Source organism: Anser brachyrhynchus (genome assembly GCF_964034855.1).
Source record: "Anser brachyrhynchus genome assembly, chromosome: 16".
NCBI classification, from domain to species: domain Eukaryota; kingdom Metazoa; phylum Chordata; class Aves; order Anseriformes; family Anatidae; genus Anser; species Anser brachyrhynchus.
Window position 1 is genome coordinate 1,645,726 of NC_137734.1, and position 12,633 is coordinate 1,658,358.

Here is a 12,633-nt window from a genome sequence, read left to right on the forward strand (position 1 = left end):
TTTCTCTGTGGCCTTTATTTCCATTCCTTCATTCTCTTTCTTATCTTCAGAGCCGAAGAGCGCACAACTTAGACCTGAAGGGGACCGTGGTAATACTTGATGAAGCTCACAATGTGGTAAGTTGTTTCTGCTCTGTTACCATTTTTCAAGCTTCATCCAAAAAAGAAAAACAGACCACTGCTGTATTACAAATAGTCTGTAAAATCCGTACCCGGCTATTTCTGTTGTTAACGCCAATTATCTTGAATATTTTTTGTTTCCATTACAGTTACAGCTTTCTAGTTTAATTAGCAGTCTTTTGACACTACTGTGATTTTCTACAAGGTGGTAGTGTTTTCCTGAAGGGTAGATCTCCCAATTTATACGGGTGCTCATTTTCTTGTTTAAAGAGTTCTTGACGGTGTAAGAAAACATGGAAGCTCGTTCTTAAAGCTCAACCACATCAGTTGTCCAAGTGCAGTAGATGACAAACATGACTCTTGTCATATTGCCAAGTCTTCAGTCCTGAAGACAAAAAAAAAAAAGTGCTGCCTTATGAGACCTTCCTCTTTGTTGGCTCAAAACTTGACATTAAAGGATGTCAAGAAAAATCTATAAGCAGCAACATTAAGGACACAAAGGCCTATTAAAACTAAAAGTGATTTTGATGGCGCTGATTTGCTGCTAGATGGAAGATGTCCAACTACCGGTAATGCAGAAAAGGGAAAAGCGTTTGGCAAAAAGGATGCTTAGTAGTAATCAAAGTCTTCAGGTTTTTGAAAATGTCCTCTGGCCTGAGCTGGAGATCAGAAAGGAAGTCAAGTCTGGTCATCTATGATCTATTTATCTTTGAAATTGCCTGAGCAAATAGCACATTGTGCACTCCAAATAATGCTTCCATTCCTTGATATTTTAGGAGAAGTTGTGTGAAGAGTCATCTTCTTTTGACTTGACAGCCTACGATTTGGCTTCAGCAATTGATACTTTAAATATACTACTGGAAGAACAAGCCAAAGCAATTCAGCAGAAAGAAGTAAATGCCGAGTTCAGTATGGAGGTGGACAATTCAGGTGTGTTGACAACAACAAAACACTGTCTCACTGGGAAGTAGAACTAGAAAATAACTAGAAGTTTCTGGAAAACTGACTCTCAGTAGTAGATAAATTATTGTTCATTACTAATGTCAGACAAACATGTAAAGCTTTGGCTAAACCAATGTGATGTAAGGGGTCTTTCATGAGAAAGAGAGCAGCGAGTGGAATACAGAAGATGTCTTTCTGTATGCACAGACCTAGACTTCATATCCATCATTTTTGAAAAGGCTAAAAGAAACTAGGAATGAAACAGGCATGAAACATCCTTTTTGAAATCTTTCATTTCTTCACCAGGGCTGAACATGGAACTTGAAGATCTAGCAAAGATAAAAAGTAAGTTTCCTTTTTGTGTGTGTTGTTAAAAATTGTTGAAACAATTTCAAAAGGCAATTTGGCCAACAACTATAAATCACGTTCATGTAGCATTTCTGTTGACGTCTGCACATAACTGAGAAATTCACGTAAGTTTTAAGTTGTGTCTTTTTTTTCTGAGCATTTTGTGGAATGTTTAGTTGCAGTTACTTCCCCTGAAGGTGAGAGCATTGCCAGATGAGGGCATCACTCCGTTCTTTGCCGGAAGTTCCCTTATTTTCTAATCTTGTCAATGTGCTGGCAATATATTAGTTGCATTCTTTTGCTGTAAGAATGTGATGCTACGTAGCAATCATAGTGAGGGCTTGAGATATCTAATGTTTGCAAAGCATTTCCACGAACAACTTTCCCCATCTATGGAGAAGAATTTAAAATGTAGCTTACAACTGTATCTTATGAGCATCACAGGCAATCCGAGAGTTGAGGTCATAGGAACTTGTTAAAGTTTTATAAAATATTTAGACCTGATATTTAGGAAATTGTTCTTAATCATCTTGATTTGTTTACAGGATCAAGAAAACAGCTAGATTGCTGTCTTTAAGGCAGTTCTCACTTGTTTCAGTAGAGGGAGCCACTAACTTATGTAATAAAGTCTGATTGAAAAATGGGGTTCAGATGAGTCCCCAAAGTGAGTTCATGAACCCTAAATTTTTTCTCTTTTGGTTCCTTCAAAGAAATTCTTCTTCAGCTGGAAAGTGCTATTGATGAAGTGGAGTTGCCACCAAATAAAAATGGAGTCACCAAAGATGGAAGGTAATTTCATCTCAGTAATATGTTTGCATGTTAAAAGAACAATAAATTCTAAACACAGATTAAACTTGAGTCTAGTGTGAGCTTCTAGCCTGTGAAATTAGTTCTTTGTATTTACATGGCAAACCTGCAATGGGACAAACAGTGAGTATATGAATAGTATCAGCAGGTGTTAGGATTGGTAGTAATATTCTAATTTCTGGGAATAATGTTTATTTAAGGGTCTGGGTTTTCTTAAATCATCTTTCTGCAGCAATTGTTTGTGATGGAACTCCCTTCTCTAAGAGTGGAAAATTCTATGCTGAGTGTGCCCCTAGGTATTCTGAACTGGAAGAAGCTTCTCACTATTTCTTTCAAATTTGACATTATAATTTAAGCTGAGGTACTAATGCTGCAGTCGTTTGATTTGAGGTATCCCAGAGCTCTGTAAGTCCGCTTCTAAACTAATGCATGTTGTACGCTGTAAAGAAACCATAGAGATTGCATGTAAAACTTTTTCTAATTTAATGTGTTATAGTTAATTAATTAGATAATTAATACGCGTGTTGTAAATAAATCATGAAAAATGTAAAGGATGTGATCAGTATGCCTTCTGTCACGTCCATGTTATCTGCTATCTTTATGACCAAATACTTATTTACATTCCCATATTTTTTTCATTTTTACAGAGAGACAAGAACATGTTTTGCTACTAGATGGTGAAATTGTTCTTGCTGTAAAAGAATAGTAATTGTGTCCGTGTGATTATTTACGATGTTTACTGATTTGAGCTTTTTTTCTTTCTAAATTGCAGCTACATCTTTGATCTGTTTGCGAAGGCCCAAATAACATTCCAGACCAAATCCTCACTCCTGGAGTCACTAGAGCAGATTTTACAGTTTCTTTCAAGCCGTAAGTGTAAATTTGTTAGTCATTTCACTTGGACTTTTCTCTCTAATTTAAGTAATTGGAAGCTTGTATTGTTTGGGGGGAAGAGGATAAAGTCATCATTGTATTTAAATTATAAAACTCTTAAAAACTAAAATCTGACTCTGAGGACCTCTGTCATTTTATTAAGTTTGGCTGCTAGGTCCTTTTTTTTGGGAAATTTAAGTCCGTTCACTCAACAGAATTTTAAGAAACCGAGTTTAGCTTCCTAATGTGGAAGAAACATGAAACTTACTTTGGAATGCCAGTTTTATGTTTCTTCTTGCATCTGGAATAATGATGAAAGACTTGAAATAATTTATTTGCTTCAGATAGTATTTTCAAGTTGTGTTCACAGGGTGCTGTGCTGTTTAGATGCACGCATTTGTATATATCCATACCATATATTTGTGTGTTAAAAGTGATCATGGTGTTCTTCTCTGTAGGTACTGGGGTATTTGTCAATACATCTGGACTGCATAAGCTTTCAGATATTATCCAGGTAAATAACTAACGTTGCAGCTACATAAGCCTGAAAGATGGAGGAGTTGGTTTAAAAAATGTGCGATACCATTAAAGGGATCAATCTTATTCGTGATTATGCATATACTTGAGCATTGATGGAAGTGTACAGGTTTTTAGTTGCTGCCTAATGAGATGATCTACTTTGATTTTTACCCAGTTTTTTTTTTTTTGTAGTTTTGATGTCCCTTTTTGGAGTTGTTAAATTTATCTGGTTTTAGCCACCACCAGGTGGAGCTGTATTATTGAGCAGCGCACGCTTGAGCAGCAGTGTTTGGGAATGTGAGATCTTGTAAAAGATCAAGACAGGCTAAGGTAAAAAAGCAAACAAAAATTGTTTTTTTTCCTCCCACTTAATTATTAAATTAAAGGATCAGTAAAATAAAACTCCTTTCAGTGCCACAGGAACTGAATGTTCGAAGCGTGCGGGTACGCGTCTGGTGCTGTCAATACTCTCACTATTGTGCAGTTACAAAATATCAATTATGGGCCCAGTTTTTCACATAAAGTGAGAAGGTGCAATGGACCAGTGGCTTGACGTTCAATTTCTAGCTTTCCTCTGAAGTTGATCAAAGCTCTGATGTTTCTGAGTCATTCTTGAATAATAAAGTTTAAAGAACTTAATGTTCAAATAGCATTTTAGCTATACCGTTACATATTAGAAAATCTGCTGACATTTGGGATACAGTTCACTGTATTCCTGCAATTCGGTAATTCTAGAGCCTGAAATCTGTCGCTGCCTGAGTCACTGGAGGTCTTTCGATGAAAGCTAAGATCTCTTTTCATCTACTGCTGAGAACATGCACATGGACAGTTACTGCAAATTATCTGCCACATAAAAATATCTCAGGATAACAAATTACCAAATATGACTAGGTTACAGTCAGTGTCTTGCTTGGTAAAACAGCACTTTCTTCTTACAGAGCTCTGACTTCAACAGTTAACTTAGTACCAGCTTTTTAAAAAATTATTATTTTTTTATTTATTTAAAAATGATTTTTCTTTTAAAAGAATACTTACTAAAATTGTTATTGTAAATACTGTCTTTGGCTATATTTTAGAAGCTTATTTTTCCAGGAATTCTGTTTTTTTTTTTTTTTTCTGACTAGTGGAGAACATCATTCTTATTGTAACTAGCTAATATTTTTGTGAGCTTGGATAATTCCTTTTAGATGTCTGAAGAAATTTTGTTTAGAAAAATTAACAGAAGTTATAAATATTTGAGAAACACAGCTGTTTTCATGAAATGCCGTATGTTTGAAAGATCATCATCCTTAGTCATAAGACATCATGTACAGGAAAAGATAACAAGCATAATTCTGTTCTGTTAGACTTTTTTTCATTTAAAATATGGACAAATAAATATGCTTACAACTTGATTTTTCTCTAGGCAGAGTATGATTAACGTAGGGTATCATGACTGAAATTTTCAACTGAGGGGATTCTAAAAGTTCTTTTACACATGGTTGTGACTCTGTAATCTCTTGAGTATGCAGTGTGGTTATGTTCATCAACAGCCAGAACTCAAGTACAGTGTGAATAATAATACTGTCATTTGTATGGTTTGAATATATTTAGATACTGGCTTGTATTTTTTGTGGTAATGAGAAAGTTAAGTGGTTAGCAGAAATTGCCTGTAAAAATGTATTCAACATTTTCCACTTTTATTAAGTAACAGAAGCAAGGAGATATAGTTACAGTTATCCCTACAGTGATTTTTCTGGAGATACTTCTCGGTACAAAAATATGTTAGGGATTTTGTTGGCAACCGTTGTTAAAACTTCTGTTTCTTTATGTCCATTTTCCAGACAGTATTCAACATCAGTCCTCCAGAAGGCACAACAAGTTTTGTGCCACCTCAGTCAATATCCAAATACTATAAGGTATGGAAGGCTTTGTGACTCCTGCATTTTTCCGTAGTGGCATTTCATGCTTGTGCTTAGTGTATTCAAACTGAGAAGGATGCGGATAGTATTGCAAATTATGGTGTTGGCTATAAGGGGGGTATGCAAGTTCTTCCAGAAAAAAAAACAACAAAGGAAATGTGGTTAGTTTAGGTCCTATGGAAAAAGGGGATCTACACAGCAATTTTTAAACAAACTTTTTTGTTTTATCTAAAATGAAATAAGAAAGGTGCAGAAAATGTGAATTATTAAAATGTTGATTCTGCGTATTATGCAAGAATTAGTGTATTCTGCCAGCAAACTGATCTCTTGGCTGACTCATATTTTGCAGTACCATTTGTGAAGGAGTTCTTCATAAGGCTTGAGTGAAATTTCCTCCTCTTCTCTCAATAAAAATAATCAGAGTTTGAAAAATTATTTTACTTTAACCTAATACCAACCAAGTACAGTACAGCCATTCAGAAAAACCAAACCCAAAGTCCTTATTTAGATAAAGTTTGGGACTCATCAACTGTGGTGCTATAATGAGTTTTAGGAACAGATCTTGTTTTAAGTCAAAAGTAAATTTCATATTAAGTTGAAGACTTAAGGCTGTTCTTGTTGTCAGATAAAGGAAGTCTTTCTAGTGCAATAATACTTTTTCTAGCTTACAAGTTACAATCTGGTAGACAATACCCAAGTAATTGTGGTGTTTATTTTTGTTCAGGGCAGCCCATGACATACTGCTTCCATAAACTGACTGAAAATGGCTGTTTAAGTGGTGATAGGCTTCTTTGCTCCTTGTCAGGTGCATTATGACAGACTAGAAACAAAACGTGAAAGATGGATAGGAAGTTATATAACCTTATTATTAGTATAAAATGACATTAATTACATTAACTAACCTTAACTTAACCTTACCTTAACGTAACCTAGCTTTTTTGAGGGATGAAGTGCAAGTTCGTCTTTGCAGCAGTCTCTAGGAGCGTCACTGTTATTTTCCTTCAGGTACACATTCATCTGGATAACGGTAATCAGAAGAAGCAGAAGACAAATGTCTGGGATTCGTCAGCTGCAAAAAAACAAGGTATAGGACTCGTACTCTGGCAGGCTTACACAAAAGCTGCATTGAATTCTACTCAACTGCTCCTTTTGATTCAAATAAGGGAAAGCAATTGATGACATCCCGATCTGCATTTTAGTCATTTGCTGTAATAGAAGGAGGCATGGGGCATTCGTGTTGTCCTGGAGCTCTCTCTAGAGCAGGGTAGATTTTTAAGGCTTTGAGACTTTGATAAGTTTAAAGAGTTTTAGAATTGCTTCAGCATGTTTCTTTCCAGTTTTCTAAGTACAGCTCCACGGTGGATATGATGACTCTAGGAGGCGCTTTTCACTTGTGTGGTTACTTCTAAAGGCAAGGTGACATAAGCAATCTCAATATAAAATATGCTTTTACCAGTGCTGCTGTGTGCACTTTGCGTTGGAGTTCTTCTAGTACAGTTATTCCAATGAAAGAAAATCATCTTCATTATAGAACAGCTGATTGTATGGGTGTAAAGAAGGTCTTCAGACCATCGTAAGAATAGGAAATCCTTGAGGATTGACATTGAAGTTTAGGAAACGTTCTGAGACCCTCATATGAGCTATATTTCTCTCTATTACTGTGTTGTGTTAAATGCAAAATTAGTATTGCTAAGGCTGTAACTACCTTTTTACAAGAAGATTGATGTATAGATATGGTACTGAAAATGTGTGCCAAAGGTTTTATACGAGTAAATTCACTGAAAGTTCTTAATTGTTGAAAGTTCTCTGTTGAAATTGATCAAATATAGTGGAGGAGCTATAGTTGGTTGGCTTATTCTGAAGCTCTGTAGCAAAGAGCTTTGTGTTTTGTTTTGTGTTTATTTATTTATTTTTTTATTTTTATTTTTTGTTAATAGATAGTTGGCTGGAAAACATTCATAAACCATTTCATAAATATTTTCTGATTAAAGAAGAGAGACGCAGATCTTTTTGCCTAAGCCTTCTTTAACAGAATACTCTCCAAAGACCTTTGTAAATACCTTGCCTCATAACTATCTACTTAATTATTCAATGAAATGCTCTTGAGAACGTATGTATTTATTTCACAGAAGTCCTTTCTTAAGGGCAAAAGTGACTTTTTTCAAAGAATGATTTTCCAGATTTTTTTTCTTCCACATAATGTCCCCATAAGTGTTTCCACAACGTAAGTGCTCCCTTCACTGTTCTGAACAGAGAAACGTGGTGTTTGGTAATCTGCAGATACTATTTTCCTGAGGTATTGCTCAATCAGAGTTTCAAGTTACAGGAATAATTTTAAGTAGATTTTTCTAAGTGTGTGTGCAGGGAAGGGCTAACAGAAACACTAGGCTTAATGCATAATCTGGAGGATTTTCGATCAGAAATGATACAAAGCAGTGACACAGTTCTTCTGTAATCTAGCAAGCACATATGGATATGTCTGCTTTTCAAATCCAAACAATATTCACAAATACATATGCAACAGGCTAGCGCTGTGTTGAGACTTGCATTATGATCAGATCTCCAGTTTCCCTGTAGTGGTGTAGCAGACTCTATAGGAATGCTGCAAAACTCTTTAGAACAGCTCTTTTTAAAGGATTTTATAGAAATGATTCACTTGGTCATAATTCTCTATAAATTGTGACTGATGAGGGGAAACGACATAGCTTGGGATAGCTGGTAACATTTCTTCCCTAGCTACCCACCCTGCGTACAGATGCCACTGAACTGCTGCATGTACGTTAAAATAAAATGCTTTTACTTTTGGTTTGCTATAAATCATCATGTCGTAAACTACTAGCAAACCATTTATCCCTGGATTAACTGTCCTTGTACCAGGAATGGAACAAGCTGCTGCAGAGATCTACCTTGTGTAGCACCCAAGCTTCCTGCTAGTGATTGGGACTTCTAAAAACAGTTTAACGTTGTTAACCTTGAAGACGTAATAGTAGAGCACCAGGCTGAAAAATGTACTACAATTCCAGCTTCTCCAAGAACTGGGGAATTGATGCCTGGCAGTCATCGTGCAGGGCTGCAGAGAAGTATATTTCAAATCGAGTGCTGGTGAGGCAAATGTGAGTGGTTGGTGCCACTTCTAGGCCATCCCATACCAGTTGCTTTTATGCTGGAATTTCTTATGCTTCTGACATGAGTGACCCTGTTGTGTGTAGATACTTACCGGCCTGTCCTGGCTCCTGCCCTGGAGCGTGTCCAGAGAAGAGGTAGGAAGCTGGTGAAGGGTCTGGAACACAAGACTTAGGAGAAGCAGCTGAGGGAACTGGGGTTGTTTGGCTTGGAGAAGAGGAGGCTCAGGGGAGACCTTATTGCTCTCTACATCTACCTGAAAGGAAGATAACCAGTGATAGGACTAGAGGGAATGACCTCAAGTTGCACCAGGGGAAGTTCAGGTTGGAAATGAGGAGACATCTGTCTGGATTTGCCCAAATGAGATGGAAGGATAAAGCTTTAGCTTAAAATAAATGTTCTCCCTTGTAAATCTAAGCAGTAAGTGACTCACTGGGGACATATTACTGGGGATTTCCTGAAACTGTCGGCCCCTTGTTGGAAAGAGTCTTTGGATGAAGCATGTATACATCTAAATGACACACACATGATATGTGGATGCTAGATTTCTTACTGAATTAAGCTTTTGGATTCTGTTTTGCGTGATTAATGTTTCATTTGTCTGCTCTTGTTCTTGACATAGGCGATCATTTCCTTTTCTGGTTCTTTTGGATGTCTCTGAAAAGCTGATGCTAAGTTTTCAGCGAGGCCACCAATTGTACAGCTGTAAGCTGAGCAATGACAGAAATCAGTAGTGTGGTTAACCTGCTTTTCTTTATATCCTTTGTGTTGATAATTTATAGTATGCCAGATTTTCAGTGTGGCACATATTTCTATATCCGTATCCCACAAAAGATTTGAGCAAAAGTTGAAGGGTTTGGCAGTTGGGTGTGAGAAAATGGAAAGACTGTGTGAAAACTTCTTAGCCTTTGGAAATTCCTGACGGAGAAAGATTTCTTTTCAACCAAGTGCAGGGGTGGAAGTATTTTTGAGTAACTTCAGTCATTTGTCCTTTATCCCAGTATTCTGCAGTTCTTCTACCATGCTTCTGCTTCCAGTTGTCAGTGACAGCAGAAAATGGATCAGTGGATGGAGGACGAAGTAGTTTTATCTACTCAATCTGCCTGTTATTTGCTGACAGAAAGTTCTGATGCTCTGTCTTTTCTATAACAACCTTCTGACTAAAATGTAATCTACTTAAGGTGTGAATGAGCAGTGACCTTTTAAACTGTTTTGAATTGCCATAATAATTAAATTTGAAAAGACAAAAGCAAAGCACACATACATCTGGAATTTTAGCTTCATATGCTGGTCTCTTTAGTTTTAGAAGTTTAAATGCTGCTGTGTGCTATATCCTAAGAATTAGTCATGAATTATAATATGACTAATTCATATTCATGATTTTTCCTCTATACAGGCTTGCTTGTTAGTGTTTTCTCTTTATTTGATACAGGAAAGACCTTAAGCTATTGGTGTTTCAGTCCTGGATATAGCATGCATGATCTTGTTCGACAAGGAGTCAGGACGATTATCCTTACCAGTGGGACTCTTTCCCCACTCTCCTCATTTACAATGGAAATGCAAATGTAAGTACCTAGGTGTGTGAACAGTTACCGTACTGAAAATGTATCATTTGAACTCATTTTTTGTTGTATCTCAGGATTTCTGAGTGTTCTGGACTGGTAGCTAGTAGGGAATCATAGAGTGAGTATGACTTGGGTCTTGTTTTCCTGTTTCTTCAGCCCTTTTCCTGTTAGCTTGGAGAATCCTCATGTTATTGATAAACACCAGCTCTGGGTTGGAATCATTCCCAAAGGACCTGATGGAGCCGTGCTCACTTCTACTTATGAAAGGAGGTAAAGCAGGATTCCACATACAAGTTCACTGGGGTCATGGTTCTTACATTTTGGGTCCTTGAAGGAAGACTCTAGTGAAATTAGTGATCTCTGTAGTTGTTTTCTTGGATAAGCACTGTGCTGAATAACAACACCATTTAATCACTACTGTAGCAAGTTTAGAAGTGGAAGGCTTGAAGGGATTGAGTGTCAGGGCACAGAGTGCACTAAGAGTCCTTAATGGCCCTGCTCAGCCTTGAGAGGCCTCCGCCCACAGATCAGGAGTGGAGCGTGGGCTCAGGAGTTCCACTTAAGTTCAGGCCAAGGCCTTCAGTCCATGCCCACACTGCTGTAGAAGTATGTCTCCAGCTCTGTCATAACCACACCTGGCTGTCAGCCCCATTGATCTGACCCTGACTTGCTGATCGACTTCCTGACCTTGTCCTTGTCACTGTGGACCTTCCTCACCACCACTGGACTGTGACACTTAATGTCATTGGACCTGATCCTGGTTTACGGACTTCCATTCCTGGCTTGACCTTGGACCTTCCCCATCACCATGACTTTGCCTGATGATCTGGACTTGAGCCTGACTACTCCATCTGAGTCTTTCCTGCTTGCCTTGCTCTGTTAGTTTGGCAGGGCCCCTGCCCTGCACGCCTACATATCATGCTCAGGTACCACCTTCATTCCTGTTGCGGAGCAGCCCACACTCGCTGACATGGAGCCCCATGCTAAATTTGTTTGCTGAAAGCTTAATTGACTTGAAAAATGGCTGGCCTTTGCAACAGCTATTTTTGTATTTAAAGTTTGTTGTCATGATCAGTCTCCACCTCTGCAGTGCCTTCTTAAGAAAAACATATCCAAATCGTTGTCAAGATTTTCATCATTTTTTCTTTCTTTTCTCTGGTCTTTCATCACTTTGTCCATGTCTTTCTTTTCTTCATAATAAACTGCTTCTTCTTCTGCAGCTTTTGCTTTTTCCATAAAAGAAATAAAAATGCTGCCAGCGAGGAATGCCAGAGCATATAAGTTCATTGTATATTGACTTCTATTCCATAATGTAATGATCTCATTGGCATCTCAGCATATCATTTTAAGATGTAGTTTCGTGCTTTGTTGTACATAGCAGATGGTTCTGTGCTCTGACGTTACTAAAGAGCGGCATGGCCTTTGAGCCAGTACTGTGTTTAGGGTTGTCACCCTTCTATAGTACTTTGAAATGAGGATAGCTCCTTCCATATGATATACGTGTTCTATCATTTAATTTTCTTCCTATTTTTTTTAAGTTGTCACATTCTTAAATCTCTTTCAGTTTCGACATTATATCTAAAGCTCTGCCGGAGAATTCTGTGATTTTGCCAGCTGCAGGCCTGACTTGCTCTTTTTCAGCAGTATAGAGAGATCCAAAAATGAATCTAAAAAAAGTTTTTACTGCAAAAAAGGGAAAAATCCCAAACGTTCCGCAGAATTGGAAAGGGACTCAACAACTGTAACTGATTTTCACAGAGAAGCAGCAGCAGTCTGGAAAACCCTCAGACTGTCCTTTTCATTTTCAGAATCTTAGCATAACGTTTCATTTAATTTGCTGAAGATACTGTCTCTTGAGTAGGAATGGCTGGGGAATGCACAGTGTTAGGTGTGTCTTGACAGCTAGTGCTATTGGTATTTACAGCTCTTGCAAACATAAATCTGTGGGTTTTTTTCCTTGCATATTTAAGTTTCCTGGGAAAAAAAAAAGTATGCGGATCTACATGGAACTAAAAAGAAAGAAACGTAAAGGCATGAGGGAACAGGTGACATTTTAGTCAGCGCTGGAAGAAACAGATAAATCCTACTCATTGTAGAGCAGTACATTTTCAATCAAATTAAGTGATTCACTCAGTAAACAACAACCATAGCAACCAAATTCACTCTTTTTGCCCCCCAAGCCTCACCACGCCTAGTTCACCAATAATTGTTTTTAATAGTTGTAATGTTAGTCAGGCTTCAGAGCGTCTACAGACTTTTCTGGCAGAACTTTCACTCCTAACGTTAGTATTAATCATAAAACTCATATGGCTGCATGTTTCTGCTTGTTACATGTTGATAATATTGAAGCTTAGATCATCTTCAGTGCCAATGATAAGATTTATAGTAATAGCGTCATGTAGCTGGTATTACTAATACTGTGTGTTTGGCACGGGT

The 12,633-nt window shown here is 37.5% G+C and overlaps 1 protein-coding gene across 6 annotated transcripts in view; it reads left to right on the forward strand.

Moving 5' to 3' along the window:
- The window catches only part of RTEL1 (regulator of telomere elongation helicase 1), a 44,815-nt gene that overhangs the window by 6,267 nt on the left and 25,915 nt on the right, over positions 1–12,633 (forward strand). For all 6 annotated transcript variants that reach the window (XR_013940172.1, XM_080558754.1, XM_080558751.1 and 3 more), the window contains 10 exons: positions 51–116; positions 896–1,049; positions 1,368–1,406; positions 2,120–2,198; positions 2,989–3,086; positions 3,548–3,603; positions 5,432–5,506; positions 6,515–6,593; positions 10,065–10,197; positions 10,354–10,467. Coding sequence is in view for 5 of the 6 variants with exons in the window: in XM_080558754.1 (XP_080414880.1) it covers positions 51–116; positions 896–1,049; positions 1,368–1,406; positions 2,120–2,198; positions 2,989–3,086; positions 3,548–3,603; positions 5,432–5,506; positions 6,515–6,593; positions 10,065–10,197; positions 10,354–10,467 (893 nt within the window). In the remaining variant the exon portion in view is untranslated. The remainder of the gene's footprint in view (positions 1–50; positions 117–895; positions 1,050–1,367; positions 1,407–2,119; positions 2,199–2,988; positions 3,087–3,547; positions 3,604–5,431; positions 5,507–6,514; positions 6,594–10,064; positions 10,198–10,353; positions 10,468–12,633) is intronic.